The sequence below is a fragment of the Dasypus novemcinctus genome, chromosome 5 (assembly GCF_030445035.2).
Source record: "Dasypus novemcinctus isolate mDasNov1 chromosome 5, mDasNov1.1.hap2, whole genome shotgun sequence".
Lineage (NCBI taxonomy): Eukaryota > Metazoa > Chordata > Mammalia > Cingulata > Dasypodidae > Dasypus > Dasypus novemcinctus.
The window spans coordinates 141,569,101-141,585,594 of NC_080677.1; the positions used below are offsets into that span (position 1 = coordinate 141,569,101).

General features: G+C 35.9%; 1 protein-coding gene across 3 annotated transcripts in view; it reads left to right on the plus strand.

Annotated features, from left to right (window-relative positions):
- The window catches only part of DYNC2I1 (dynein 2 intermediate chain 1), a 107,198-nt gene that overhangs the window by 31,862 nt on the left and 58,842 nt on the right, over positions 1-16,494 (plus strand). For 2 of the 3 annotated variants that reach the window (XM_071215385.1, XM_058297624.2), the window contains exons 2-5: positions 4,411-4,441; positions 5,226-5,658; positions 11,573-11,664; positions 13,972-14,280. In XM_071215385.1, the coding sequence (XP_071071486.1) occupies positions 4,424-4,441; positions 5,226-5,658; positions 11,573-11,664; positions 13,972-14,280 (852 nt within the window). In that variant the 5' untranslated portion in view covers positions 4,411-4,423. Of the gene's footprint in view, positions 1-4,410; positions 4,465-5,225; positions 5,659-11,572; positions 11,665-13,971; positions 14,281-16,494 lie in introns of all 3 variants that reach the window. The other variant, XM_004447635.4, reaches the window with a different exon arrangement.

Sequence of the window (16,494 nt, forward strand, 5' to 3'; positions counted from 1 at the left end):
GCTTTGGCTGAGATCTTATAGTTACAGATGTTGAACACCATAGATTAATCCCCAGATTTGTTTGTACATGGACAGAAAAATCTTATAGATAATATGGCTTGACTATTCAAATAGCTTTCCTGAGATTTTCTTTTTCTTTCAAGGTGGGGTTTATTCCTCTCAGGGGAAAATTTTGCCTTTCAAATCCAAACTTGGAGAGTCAACTTTAAAAGTCTAGGGTTGCCTTCCTGCTCCATAGGGCAGGGGGCTGAAATGGTTATCTATTTGGTCATTATAGCAGTTTGATATTATTGATGAATTCCAAAAAGGAATATTGGATTATGTTTGTAAACTGGTCTTTCCCTCTGGGCATATGAGAGTATATTGGATTCAGAGGTTTACTTGATTACTTAATCAAGTGTCAGTAGCATTGAGTACTGTCCTTTGGTGGGTTGGGACTCACAGATAAAAGGCATGGCAAAGGACAGAGTTGAGGGCTTTTGATGTTGGAGTTTTGATGTTGAAGTTTGATGCTGAAGCCCCAGCCCCAGGAAGTAAACACACAGAGGAAAGAGAAGCAAGCCCCAGGAAGGGAGGAACCCAGGAAGCCTGAACCCTCGCAGACATTGGCAGCCATCTTGCTCCAAACCATGAAAATAGACTTTGGTGAGGGAAGTAACTTATGCTTTATGGCCTGGTATCTGTAAATTCCTACCCCAAATAAATACCCTTTATAAAAACCAACCAGTTTCTGTTGTTTTGCATCAGCACCCCTTTGGCTGACGAATAGAGTCATTAAAAGACCTTTGGAGAGCTTTGAGGGGGTAAAAAAAGGAAAAAAAGCCTTTCTTTTTTGAAGCAATATGTAAAAATTTATGCATGGGGATGTATAGGGTTTCTGTAAATATATGTGACAAATTATTGACTATGAGAGTGGTAAGAGGAGGAGAAAAACTTGATTAACTTCTATTTGACCATTTTACCATTAGAGTGCATCATTAAAAATTTAAAAGAGAATAAAAGAAAAAAAAGAAAAGAAAAAGAAAGAAAATCTTTAGGGCCAAGATTTTTAAATGCCCCAAGGCTAAGAAGTATTCTGTTTAGTTATAAGGAAGTAGCTGGTTTTTTCTTTGTGGTGAAACTAAAGAGGCACAAGAAAAACCTCGTGATCTCTATCAGAAATGTGTTACCTTCTGGAATTTTGACTTTATCAGCAAAAGTTATATAATTACAGTCTGTAAGAACTGCAATCTGATAAATTTTCCTGATATATTTACTTTTGACCTCCAAGTTGGTGCCCACGTGCCTTTCCACTCTTGGCTTGGGTTCCCTGACGCTGTCTTCCGTCATCCCCTCTTCTGGCAGTGCACACATTTTCCTTCTTGGCTAAATTTAGACCATTTGTTTAGAATAGATCCCATATTCTTCCTCTAAAAAGAGCAGTTAACTTGAAAGAGAAAAAAAAAATTATAAAATTCAGAAGCTACAAGTTATACATATCCTCATTACAACTAATCATCTTATTCCTATCTTACTCTGGCCCCATTTTGGTAAATCAACTCATGTATATATACACACACATCTCTCTCTCTATATGTTTATTTATAAACATATATAGTTATGTTTTCCATTAGCAGTAGATGAAGATAAATTTTATATAGTATATTTTGACTAGCTTATTATAAATGATTGTTTTTTATTTATGTCTATTTAGCATATTTATGAGCTATTGAAAAATTTTTTTCCCATTTGCCCTAATATTTACATAACCAGGAAGATTTTTGGTGACTTATTCATGGTAAAGTTTTAGTTTTCATTTGTGCTACCTTTGCTTTGCATTTGAAACACACCAAACTCTTCCTTTATTTGTATCTTTAAGGCAGTGTTTCTTAAAGAGAAAATGTAATGGGATAAATATTGGATTGTTCTCTACAAGAAATTACCTTTGATTGATTCTTCTTAGCTGAGGTTACTGTGGTGGTGTTAAAACTGTGTTTTTGTAGATATGGTGAGGCAGTATCATTTTACTGTAACATAATAAATGTGTTGAGTACCAGAAGTAAGTGCAGCAGTATGAAGCAGGAATACCAAAGAAGAATAAGATATGATTATATCTTCAAAAAGCTTATACTCTTATCAGGGAGACCAAAGCACATATATTAGGAGGGCTGTAATTAAGTGATAAATAATGCAAGAACAGTTTACAACTGTAGGAGTTCATAGCAGAGGTGTTGGTTTAGGGTGACCCTGAAGAAGGTGAGTCTTGAATTAGCTCTTGCAAATGGAGTGTGGTTTAGACAGGAGGAGGTTAAAAGCATGTATTATTTACTGTACTGCATAACAAATTACCTTTAACCTGTGCTGGCACACAACAATAAACACATTTTCTCCCTCTCAGTTTAAGTGGGTCAGGAAATTTGGGAGCAACTTGGCTGGCTATTCTGATTTGGGGTCTTTCATTAGGTTGCAGTCAATATGTTAGCTGGACCTACAGTCATCTGAAGGTTTGACCAGGGGTAAAGGGTCCACTTCCAAGCTAGCTCACTCACAGGGCTGTCAGGGTGGTGCTGGCTGTTGACAGGAGTCCATAGTTCTTCTCCATGTGCAAGTCTGCTTGATTGTCCTCATGGCCTGGCAGGTGGCTTCTCCTAGAGTGAGCTGAGGAAGAAAGCCATGTGGTAGCTCTTCATTTTCTGACCTAACCTCAGAAATCCTACAGATACTGTAGAACTCATTAGAAGTGAGTCATTAAGTCTGGCCCAGATTCATGGGGAGGGAATTAGTCTTGGCTTTTGAAGGGAGAGATGTTTGGTAATTAGTGGACATACTTTAAGGCCACCACTTATTTTAACATTTCCCCTAAAATTCTTAGAACACATTTGGATAACTAAAATTGATGAACTTCCTTGATTTAGTCCTTTGATGGGTATTCATAACTTGTATTTTTTCATGGTTAATGTTCGTGAAGTGCTGTTGTGTGCTTTACAGTGCTGGATGCCTGAGGCTTAAGAGAGACTTGAGAGGCTTACAATTAGAGTGTAGCTGGAGAGATATGCTCTATACTTGAGAAAGATAGTTATCAAACAAGGAAATAAATATTTACACAATAGGTAACAACAAATGTCAGCAGGATCAGAATATAAATTTGTGGAAGGCAGAGATTTGTTTTCAGTTTTGTTTATTGCTGTAGTCCAGACACTTGGAACAAAGCTTGGCCTTTGTTAGGAATTCCATGTCTGTCTGTTAAATGAATGCAGGTGTTCTTACTGGGTGGAAGAGGTATTTAGATAGGCTAATTATGGTGGATCTGTGAGGAAAGGACACATTTTGGGCTCTGGTGACTCAGGATTGAATACTAACTCTGCCTCTTCTTCAGTAAGTGACCATTCATTCTTTCATTCATTCCACAGATATTTATTTAATTCCTCTTATGTACAATGTACAATACTTGGGATTAAAGTCAATTTTAGCCTCAGTTTCCTCATTTGTAAAATGAAGATAGCCTATGTCATAGAATTATGAGGTTTAGACAATGTATTTGACTCAGTTGAGCATCTAGCATATGGTAGATGCTAAATGCGTTGTCTGTCCATCCATCCATCCATCCATCCATCCATCCATCCATCCATCCATCCATCTATCCCAGTTACTACTGCTGTTCAAGAAACCACTTCAAACTTCATGATGTGATACACCTATTTCATTGTGCTCATATGTTCTGTGGATTAGGAATTGGAAAATTAACAACAGGGATGGCTTAGTTCTGCTCCGAGACCTCAGCTGGGAAGTTTGGGAGAGTTGACTCAACAGCTGGAGCTAGAATTATTTGAAATCTTGTTCATTCACATATCTGGCAGTTGATGCTGAATGTTGGCTGTGACCTCCACTGGGGCTCTTGGCTGTAATTTGTACACGGGTCCTCTCCATATGATGGCACTGCTTCTTCACCAGCATGGTGGTCGAGTTCCTGAGTGAACAACCCAATGAAAACCTGGTGGAAGCCATATTGCCTAGGAAGTCCTAAAGCATTGTTTCTGCTGTAGTACAAAGCATTCACATTGAAGGGGAAGGAGTATAAACCCTACTTCTCTATGGGAGGAGTGTTAGAGTCAGATGGTGATACTAGCATTTGGGATGAGAGCTATTTTTATGGCCATTTTTTGAAAATACATGACATGATACAGTTTAAATTGGTTTATTTGTCTTGATCTTTTGTCCAGACTGCTATTATAACTTTTCTCTTTTGTTTTTGTAATATTTAATAGTTTTTAAAAAGCCAGAGGAATGAATACATTCTGTAATCATTTAGCATATCAAAAATTAATTGCCATTGTCTGAAGTGCCCTAGTGAAAAAGCAGCTCACCAGAGCATACAAATATTAATTATTTTAAACTCTCTTAAAAATTCTAATTTTAGAATTTTCTTTTCAGAGAAGAACAAAAGATGATACATGGAAAGCAGGTGACCTCAGAAAACATCTTTGGGTAATGTATTTTGAAGATTTAAATTGGAATCCATTTGGAACCTCTATGGTTTTCTTTGACCTTTTAACTAATTCTCAATACTGTACAACTTTGATTATTCACTATTCATTTATGAGGAGTTTTTGATTGAGAGATAAAGTCATTGTAGTGGAATAGGGCAGAATTATGGGATAGGTTGTGTTTAGTTTCTTAGGGTGGCTGGTGATTTCAGGACAGCCCTACATCCCCACCAGCTCAATGGGGCTTCTCTCACAGTTCAGAAATGCTACTTGGTTCCAGCTGCTACTTGGGACTTGTGTGGTTCTTGGTTGAGGGTGTGCAGCATTGGGACAGAGTGAGGATGGAAAAGGAAGATAGAGGGATTGAGATTGAGTGCTTTGAGATCATTGCTGCTAGATTTTCCATTGAGAGTTTTATAACTAGGACCTCTTTTCTTTGAGTCCGACTCAGGCATTTAGTGTCTTAGCAACTTTAAATCCAAGCTTCAATATCTCTTTCTTTTTCTTTCTAGTCATTGTAGTCTTTTAAACGTATTTTGCCAAAAAGGTAAAAGTCTTTAAAATTAGATTACAAATACTTTAGAATTCTAAGAATGTTAATTCAGGCTTTACCACTCACCTTGCTAAACTTGGAAAGAAGTTGAATCCACTGTTTTTTTAAGATCCTTCAAATGAGTATGACTCTCAAGTTCAGATAGTAAAAGGCCAACATAAATTCTGCTTTCCTGGAAAAGAAATAATCCTTTCCTCTCTTTATTTTAGGCTGCACAATCAGATGGTGCAAAAGAAGATAAGAAACATAAAGAAAAGAAACAGCATAAGGATTCAGAAATTGATCTACTTGAATACGGAGAACAAAAATACAAGGATCAAGATCGAGTCACAAAATATAAAGAAAGGACAAATGAAAGAGATGTTCACTTCTCTAAAGAGAGTCTTCGAGGGGAGAAAGATAGAGAAAAACAAAGGGAAAGGAAAAAAGACACAAAAGATCGGGAAAGAGAAAAATTTAAAGAGAAACACCGCGAACAAGATAGAGAAAAGTCTCATAGTAGAGGAAAAGATAGAGAAAAAGAAAAAGACAGAAAAGCTAGGAAAGAAGAACTTAAGCATACCACTGCCTATCATAACCTCCTGGGACATGAAGTGCATGATAAGCAACTTCTGGAAAGAGTAGAAAGGAAGATTCGTTCAGGTATATTGTTTTGCTTTACTAGATACATCTAAGCTATTTTCTTAAATTTATCTTTGCTGCTTGAATTAGTTTGTATTAGATAGAGTTTAAAAATATGTTCCATATTCCCTCTTAAGGTACTACTTAGCTGTTAGTTACAACATTTTGTTAATTCTATTTCTCTTAAAAAGTTCTTGCTATTGATGAGCCTAACTCTTCTGACATTTTCATTCATGGTTTTATTTTCTCTTGCAGATTTAATAAATGCTTTGGATTTGAAGTTATAGACCCCTCTTGTACATGTGTGCGTTTGTGTGTTGTATACTTTTCACTGTTATTATCTTTTTGATATTTTAAAAACTTTTCAGTCAATGAGGGGAGTAACAAATTTCTCATTATTTGAGAAATTAGTGCAATAAGTCTCAGTCCACATAGTAAATAAACTATTCTCTTTGAAAAAATATTTCTTCAAATATCAGTTTTATTTCAAGCAGTATTTCAATATTATTTATCTAAATTCCTAGGAATTTTAAGGTAAAGGCATATACCTTTTCCCCCCCAAAATGGAAGTGTCTTTACTATTTTTTAATTATACAAATAATACACGTGTATTATAAAAAATTAAAACTAACTTAAGTAAAAAATGAATTTATTAGAAGGATAGGTAGTAACTCTTAGAAATCCCCTGGAAGCTTGGAGGACCTGGCTAAGAAAATGAATAGAAACTAAGGAAGTCTGGGCTAGCAAGAGTAAAGTCAAACCCGTGCTTACTTGTCCCCTTCCAAGTTGAGGTTCCGTATTAGGGACTTAGGCTTGGTTACTGCTCTTGCATATTGGATGTTTAGCACAAATGATGGTTAGGATGGCTTGGGGAATGGGAGTCTGTGTTGTGCCCATGCATTACTTCCATCCCTGCTTCCATGGGTATTTTGCTTAAGAGCCTGTTGAGTGAGTGCTGGAGTGGCCGGGAAAGGATGCCAACTGATAGATCAGAGAGACTTATCTTGAAAACTCAAATATATTGATTGCTTTCCACAGTAGGAACCTTTTCATGAGCATTCGCATGGATCACAAATATTCTGATGGCTTGCCCCCATTCTGAGAGATTCTTCCACGTACTTCTGCTACACATTTACTTCTCTGTCTTGACTCTCTGGCCAAACCATTGCCCAAAGCCCATGAATTGACACAGTTTCTCAGTGCAGGCCATCCCTCTTAGACAAAATTTAGAGAAGTTCAAAGCTCTACTCACAGGAAGGAGTCTGCATCTCCATAACCTATAGGGCTGCACCACACTGGGGATTTAACAGTGCAGCAGCCTACTGCAGGATGGGGATTGGCTATTGAGCAGAGCAGTTCCTCCTCAGTTGACTGAACTTATCTTTGAGCGCTCCCTGTTAGGTCCTAGATGAATTAGATGGAAGAAGAGGCAGTAAGTGATACCCTAAGAGTTAACATGTGGGAATGTGTGCCCTTACAGTTTCCTTGTTCTTTCAGATTTGGTCCTCTGCATGCACCACTGCTTCCTTATAAAATACAACTCTGATCGCATGTTGTACTTGATGTTCCATGTCAGGTGTCCATAAGGCCCAGATGTAAGTCAGGGCTGGTACTAACAATGAGAATATCTGATGAGGAGGGCATATCTTTTCTTCCAAAAAACTATGGGCATCTCTTATCATTTAAAAAAAAAAATCAGGCTGATCACAGTTCCTATACAAAATGCTGTTATTCTATAGATTTTTCAAACACAATTGGATTTCCTGGGTTATAAAGGATGAGTTGTAGATCATCTTGCTCTGAAGCCTAGACCAGCTGGATAGGTTTCTTTTCCTCTGGACTGCAGTCAGAGTTGTCAGCCTTTCATGTGACCTGGTCCAATTAGCAGATATGTTCTATTTTTCCCCGAAACTAGAAGGAGTCCTCAGCCATTCTGCCTCTTTCTTAGTGGGAGTAAGTTCAAGGTGTGGAAATGTGTAATTTAATTATCATAATGTTAGTAGGTAACGTTAACCTCATACAGCAAACATTCTTTTCATTTTTATGTAAACAGATTTCTACAGTTTTTTTCCCCAAATATTTTAAGACATTTATAGTTTTAATATTGTATGTTAACAGTCCTTGTAACTATTAAAACAAGTCTTGTAATGTTACATGAAGCTCTTTGCCTTAATTAGTAGCCTTAGAATTCAACTTAATGGGGATTGGACACAAAGCATAGATTTACCTTAAGTTTATGATAACCATTAAGCAATTCTTTTCTAGTGTTTTAAAAATATATCTAAAGTCTAGCTGAATGCTTAGTTTTCTCCAAGCACTTTAGTTTTCTTTCATGGTTTCTTAGTAACCGTTACCTGAGGTTTGTTACCACGAACTTTAATTATGATTTCTAGCCAAGACTAAGCTGAAAAACATGGGACTTCTAATACGCTGTTTCCACAATTTCTTTCTTTAACTTGCTTTTGGATTATTTGTTATCCATTATACATTTTTAAGTTTAATGTTTTATTCATTTATTTGGAAACTTCCTTGCTTAATAATAGAGGTGATTAAGTCTGTGATATTTCCTCTGCCTTTATTTGGGTTGCTCTAGTTTTTTTCACTAATGCCTTTTTCTTTATCCAGAATCCAATCCAGGACACCATTGCATTGATTTGTCCTGTCTTCTTAGTGTTTTCTAATCTCTAATGGTTTCTTAGTCTTTTCTGCATGAGCGTTGGTCAGTGTTTTGTAGATTGTCCTTTAATTTGGGTTCATCTGATATTCTCTCATGAATAGACTGAGGTTATATATTTTAGAGAAAAATACCACAGGGACAATGTGCCTTCTCATTGTAGCATGCAGAGGATACATGATCTTAACCTGGCTTATTACTGGCGATGTCATCCTTGGTGATTTAGTTTAGGAGATGTCTGTCACATTTCCCCACTGTGAAGGTAACTAATTTTCCTTTCCTGTGCTCTGTTCATTAGAAGAGTCACTAAGTCTAGCCCACTTTCAAGAGGAGGGATATTAAGGTCCATCTCTTGGATGGTAATATCATAGAATTTGTGGACGTAATTTAGATACAGGAATAAAAACATTTTCTATAGATAGGTTAGTATATATGTGTGTATACATAGGTTAGTGTATATGTTTGGTTCTGTCTGCTGAGGGCCTGGAAGCAGTGACACTCCAATACCAATGAACACACTTAGTGCCCACATCTTGGTTTCTAATACCATTCTTTAATGAAATAATTTTTATTGAAGGAGAAATGGCTGATTTCAGGGCAGGGGCAGGGAAAATACATAATGAGCCTGGAATGTCTTATGATGCCATAAATTAAGGAAATGTTAAAACAACCCAACAATAGCAGAACATGTGAAGGAACTGTCAGAAGAACCCAGGAGCCAAGCAGAAAAGGTTTCTGATAGTCAAAGTGAAACAAGCTAACAAGAAAATACTCAGTTATTTCACTAATATTAGTATTTGATGTAACTCAAAGAATAAAATGAAATTTCATGAGACCATACTTCTATAAATAAATGATTAAAAAAATAAAGGAAGGAGAAGGGACAACTCTTTCTTACAAAAGAATTCCAATTGCAGGTTGGAGTGAGGAATGAGGAAAATAGGAAATTACCATGAGAACACTATAGCGAATAACTGCTGTAGGTAGAATCTATTAAAAATGTGAGAATTAGTGGGTGAAAATTTGAGGAGAAATGGGATATTTGCATAGCTTCAAAATATCTCCCTTGAAATATTTATTAGTTACTGTTGTGGTTTTAACATATGTTCATTATTTTTATAAAGAGATTTATTGAAGTCTAAAATACAGAAAAGCACACAAATCCTAAGTGCAAAACTCACTGAATGATCACAAAGTGAGCTCAACTGTGTAACTACCATCCAGGCCAAGAAATAAAACATTAACTGCACCCCAGAAGCACCTTCTTGCCCCCGCACCCAGACGCTATTCTAGATTTCCTTCCCAAAGGCGACCATTATCCTGACTTTTAATACTATAGGTTAATTTTGCCTATTTCTAATCTTTATATAATGGAATCATAAAATATGTATTTCTTTTTTCATGTAGTGTCTTTTATTATGTTTATATACTTCATTTATTTTAAGTGTAGCATTAGTATGTTCATTTTCATTGTATAGTATTCCACTGTCTAAATATACTGCAGGATATATATCCATTTTACTGCTGATGGTCATTTGATTTGTTTGCAGATTTAGCATATTACAAATAAGGCTGCTATGAACACCATATTCATCATTTTCAATGACTCCTTTTAAAATTACTATTTTGATATTCCTAGTTTTTATTTCTTTTTGACTCCCAGATTGCTTTTTCATTTTTTCCTGATCTTGTTTTTTTCAATGAAGAATTGAAATGAATTGTACTGAAAAGACTAATTATACAGTTAGCCTTTTTAAAGTTCTCCTGTTTCTTCACTATTTTTACACCTCTACAATAATCTCCTTTCCTATTTTCTCTGCTTTCCCCCCAGTCTGTAAGATGTTGCCTTGCTCTATAGCTTGAACTCCTTGGAGTCCTTGAACTCTTTCACCAAGCTACCTTCATTCCCTTGGTGATTTACCCAGTTTCATGGTATTAAATAGCATTTATTTTCTGCTCTCTTCTAACTTTTAAGCTCCCACTAGATTCCAACCCTGAATACCAGATTGTCTCTCTGCTTGCCTGACCACTACCCGACATCCCAAACTCGGTATGTCCTCTGATATTCTCTCTCCAAAACCTACTTTACTGTAGCCTTACCCAGTTATTCAGGGAAAAAAAATCTGGGAATCACCCTTGTCTCCACTCATTCTCTTCCAATCTTTCTATTGGAAGAAAATCTACTTCCAATACTAGAAAATTCTGTTGGCTCTACATTCAAAATATACCCAGAATCTCACCCCTTCCTACTGCTTCCGCATCTTATACTGCCTTTCTCCCACCACTACAATGTAGGCTCCATGGGATTTTCTCCTGTTTGGATCTCCTCTGTATCCCGAAGTTCCTAGAAGTGTGATTGATGTTCAGTGAATATTTTTTTGAATGAATGAATGAACTTTGTTTCCATGACTTCTGAGAGTTTTTGTCCTCACTTTTTAAAGGTTGATACTCTTCATTTTAAGTCTGATGACTTTTAAATCTGTAAATTCAAAAGTGAAAATCCTAGATTTTTCTTTATTAATAGGTGCTGTAGACATCATCAGTAGTTTTTTATGACACCGATTTCTCCCTGGCAGGCTCTTCTCTCAAGTTGTGACGGGTGTTGGGTCAGCAGTTGCCCCCCACTCCAACTCCAGGAATGGGATGGGGATTGGTTCTCAGGCTGTGCCAATGTAGGGTGGGGTGAGTTGGCATGTGGGCTTTCCCTTAGTTATTCAGGGAGCCTCCTGGCATCCTCTGTTTTCTCCTCAGTGGTGTGGGTGCCAGTAGGGTGTGGCAGGCAGATGCTATTTTTTTTTCCAACCTATTGGTGAGGGCAGGCATTTCCTTTAGTTTAGCAGTTGACTAAAATGTTTGGCAGACTGAGCAGGCTTTTCTTAGTGGGTAGGGCTCTGCACCCTTTTGTACCTTATTTACTTAGACTTTACCACAGAAAATCCAAAGGCTTTATGTATTTGGGGGAGGGTATCCTCCCATTTACAGGGATTAGTCAGACCTTTGGTACGTTACCCCAGTGGGAAACTGGGAAAAGGGAATAATTATGTCTCTTTCTTAGATTTCCATTTTGATTCCTCTTGTGATTCCATTTTAAATCTAGATATTGGAACTTTTCATTCTTGAGATGGAAAATTTGTTTTAATTGAAAAATATATTTTAATATGTCTTAATAAATGCAGTGTGTGCAAAAGACTGCACCAAGATGCTACCAGATCTTGTTGATATGCCAAATATGGGGGTGTTAAAAATATTTTTTGTTTGTAGTCAGTAAGGTAAGAAGTGAAGAGAAAGAAAAAAGAGATGAAGACTCTGATAGAGGAGATGAAGAAAGAGAGAGAAGATATCGAGAAAGAAAGGTATACAAAGAAAGACCTAAAGAAGGATTTTTCCAAATACTGCAAAATAAAGGACATTTGAATAATTTTTATTAAAAACATTTTTAGCAAATTTTGTAAAACAGGATTCGGTTTCTTTTGGAGAAAAATTTTCATTACCCCTGACAGCCAAGTTTTCCCATTATTCCAAAGGGAATACTTGGTTATTTTAGAAAATATAAATAAATAATAAGAATAAAATAAAAAATATCTAGTCCCCAACCAGAGGTTACTTTTTAGATATCTGTTCTACTCCCCGCCCCCACACACATATCCTACCGCACACATGCACTTACAAATACATATACCATATATATTTTTTAAAATTAGATTTTACCATTTTAGAAATTATGTAAACTTATTACGAACATTTTCTAAGTGCTATTTCTCTAGTATATTAATGGCTGCATAATATTCAATTTATGGATGCATCATAGGTTTCGTAACTCTACTACTGTGGGACAGTTCTAAATTTTTAAATTATAAGTAAATTCATAGGGTGAATGTTAATGCATCTATTCATAATTATTTCCTTATGATTAATTTCTGGAAAGTGACTTTTCTGAGTCAAAATATATGTATACTTTATCCCATTTGCTTCACATAAAAGCTGTAATTATTAAATTATCAATATAGTTTCCTATGTCCTAAGCAGCAACTGAGCATTATCATTATTTTTAATCTTTGCTAACTGGATTCAGTCATTTTCTTGAAAGGATTTATAGCCCTTTTGCTAATTACCTATATCATTTTACTTCCTTTTCCATTGCCTTATTGATTTCTGAGTACTTTAAAGATTAACTTTATGCAAGTCATTTATGTTGCTATTTTCTGTTTGTTTGAAATTTTACTTGTGGTTTCTTTATTTTTATAAATAAGTTAAAATTATGAAGTTTATAAATCATTTCTTTTATTATTTCTGTTGTTGAGATAATTCTTAGAGAGTCCTTTCACACTCCAGAGCTATGTTAATAGCCATGTACATTTTGTTTAGGTCTTTATAATTTTTTAAAAACACATTTCTAATTCTCATTGAATTTGTTTCAGTGAGTGGTATAGTAATCTAACTTTATAATTGAGGAGTTTAACCAGGAAGATTGGCAGAATTTTTTTAATTTTTAATTTTTAGGAAGGTAATTCTAGCAAAGAGTGTGTGGATGGGTTGGATTTGGATGAGACTGAGGAAAGGAAAATAGGAGTCTTGTTACAGTGATCCACTTGTGGTGTGAGAAAATCCTGATTGAGGTGAAGGGAATGGAGAAACAGGAAACTAAGAGTTGAGGAAGGAGCTATGAAATAAAAATGCACTGATTGGGAGATAAAAACCAAATTATCACTGATTGGTTGTGAGCAGAGAAGACCCTCTTTTTTTAGGAGGTTCTGGGGATTGAACCCAGGACCTTGTGCATGGGAAGCAGGTACATCTGCTCTCCAAACTCCTTTTTGAAGAGGAACAGGTAGGTTCATTTTGGGCATGTGGATTTCAGTGTTCTGTTGAGACACAGTTGATAATGCACCCAGAACTTATGAGTCTGAGCCAAAAATATTATGTAATAATAACTTATTAAATGAATTATTAATAGTGGCATACCTCTTTAGAAAGATTAGCACCAATTATTTACTGAACATCGACATTATTTTTCTGGGGATATGGAAATGACTAAAAGCTGAGCTGCACCTTTAAGAATCCTAGACTGTGCGTGGGATACAGGCATATAAACTAATAAAGTAAGAATGATATACGTGAGATACATGACTGGAAATGAGGTAGCAGCACTGTGCTGGAGTTGCCCACAGAAGAAATTGTCCTGCTGGAGAAGTAGGAAAGATTTCACAGAAGATGATTTTTGGGTTGTTGGAACTTAGGATGTGTACAAGCTGGGAAGAGAGTGACAAGAGTTAAGGCAACAGAGGTGAGAAAGGGCCTTATTGTGGAGGGCCATGTTTAGTGTGCTAAGGAATTTGGACGTTGTTTTCCATAACAGAGTGGAAGCAATTGGGCTGCCATGTTTCTCTGTTTATTCTGTAGGCTGTGGGTAGCCAGCAGTATCTAACAGTGGGGGAATGGTGTGAATAGGGCTTTTTTTTGGTTTGTTCCCTTTGCAGAAGGATGACACAAAATTAAGTTTTTTAGGAAGATACCTGATAGCATGATGAAAGAGTGAAGGAAATAAATGTAGTTCTGTAATTCCCTCTCCCCCCCCTTTTTTTAAATCATAATGTATACAAAAACCAGAAGTACTCAGGTTTTATATACACATGCATTTTTCAATATGTCACATTTCATAGTTGCAGTATGGTGACAGTAAAGACAATCCTCTTAAATATTGGCTTTATAAAGAAGAAGGCGAAAGAAGACACAAAAGACCAAAAGAAAAAGATCGAGAGAAGAAACATCGAGAAAAAAGCAGCACAAGGGAAAAAAGGGAAAAATTTTCGAAAGAAAAGAGTAATTCCTTTTCTGACAAGGAAGGGGAAGAAAGACATAAAGAAAAACGACATAAAGAAGGCTTTCCTTTTGATGATGAGAGGCACCGAAATAATACAGATAAAAGAGAGAGGTCATCGAAAGAAGAACATAAGAAGAAGGACTCCAAGGTATTATTTTTTGCCCTTGCTTCATTGCCTTTGTATTCATCATAAGATTGACAATTTCAAAGAAAAAATTCTATCTAAATATAGCCAGATAATGTTAAAATTCATAGCCTAAAGTAGTAATGTGGTAATCTTGGTAATCTTGGTAGAAATGTGAATCAAGTCTGTACTATGTGATTAGTATCGAGAGACTACGGATCTAAGCCAATCTTATGACTATATTGTGAATGTGTTCTTAATAGATATTTGGAAATCTATCATAATTTTTTATTGGTGAAATTGTAAGCTTACAAATCAATTATGCATAATGTACAGGATTCCCATACATCATCCCTTGCATTGTTGTAGAGCATTAGTTACAAATTATCTACTATAGAATTTTGAAATTTAATATTAAAAAGGTGATATTTTTGAAAAGTGGAAATGAAGTGAAAGATTTAGTAAAACAATGAGCATTTCAGCTGGAATTGGTAGTAAAGCTTGTAAAAACAAAACAAAACAGAACAATAATTTTCTCCCGAGAGTATTTATTAGTTTAATTACTGTAATTGCTTAATATTATCCTACACTCCTTTTACTATCTCCTGTTCTGATACCTTTCATGTTCTGTTTTCAGAGAATCTGAAGGTAATGCTCTTTTGTCCTCATATTTCTTGATAGTGCTTCCTTTCAATTAGAAGTAAAATCTTTTCACAAGTTTTGGGTCATGTACTGAGGCTCGGGGAGGGTCATAACATTTCGAGAGCAAGACTTGGGCTCATACCTTCCGATTTGCTATTGCTCTGTCTACTAAAGTATAAATTTATTTATTCAAGGGACCAAAATCCTTTCAATTAAAACTAAGAGCATTTCAACTGAGAAAGAATAAGTTGAGCAATCTTCGTTTGATCTTGCTGCCTGGCCTACTGACCATCTTAGTTTTCTCTTTGTACTGCCCAATACCATGAATCAGAGTCTATACCTGTAAATTCCACTGTCTTTTCCCTAACATCTTTCCTTACAACTCTCCTGAAAATCCCCTCTGTCACCAGCAGCCCACTGCCCACCTTTTGGACCAGAATGCTGGTCAAACAGTGCCAGTTTTGTTACCTACATAGAGAATATCCAAAGCTGATGGATTTCTCTTTAATTAGTACACTGAATAGTTATATTCCTGACCCATGTTCCTGCTGCCAAAAAAATCCCACAAGACCTGAACTGTATATTTGAAAGTGGTTAAAATGGGAATTTTTATGTTGTTCATCTGTTACCACAATAAAATTAAAAAACAAATTTTTTAATAAAGAATTAGGTCATATGCTGTATGATTCTATATAACATTTTCAAAATGATGAAATTATAGAGAGGGAATAGAGATTAGTGGTTGCCCGGGGTTCACAATGGGGTGGGGAGAGGAAAGTGGTGTGACTATAGAGGGCAGTGCGAGGAAGATCCTCGTGGTGATGGAAGAGTTCTGTATCTAATTACTATGGTGGTTACACAAATCTCCACATGGGATAAAATGATACTCTCATTAGTTGATGATCCAATTCCTGGTTTTGATAGTATTATATATATGTAAGATACAATCTTGGGGGGAACTGGGTGATGATGGGTCCATGGGAGCTCTGTACTCTCTTTGTAACTTCCCATGAATCTATGATTATTGAAAAATACAAGTTCCCCATAGAAATACCTTTTCTGAGATGTCTTAATAAATCCATTTGGCTTTTATTAAGGGTGGATATCAGAAATGGTCCCATGAAGAACATTTTCTGTATTTTTATAAAACCACTGCCTTCCACAATACTGCTTATATTAGAATTAACATAATAATTAGTCCAGGAGAAAGTTTCTTCTTAAGAACTGACAATCATCATTTTTTAAAGACATTTTTCATATTTGTTGAGTGCCTATTTGTTGAGTGGTATGAGCACTGTTCTAAGACCTGGGATTCAGCTGTGAACAAAACAAAAGTTCCTGTGCTCAGGGTGCTTATATTTCATTGGGAAAGAGGTGCAATAAAGAAATAAGCAAATAAAAATATAAGACCAGGAGTGATAAGCGAGCATTACATAAAACCACTTTTCCTTGCATTGGCTTTCAGTTTAGTTACTTTGTCAGCCTTAGTGTTTGATATAATTATCTCAAAGGTGACTATGAAGTGCACGGGGGCAATACTCATTTTACCAGGATACCAGGTAGAAACATCCCAGTAAACCCAGATATGTGTTCTTC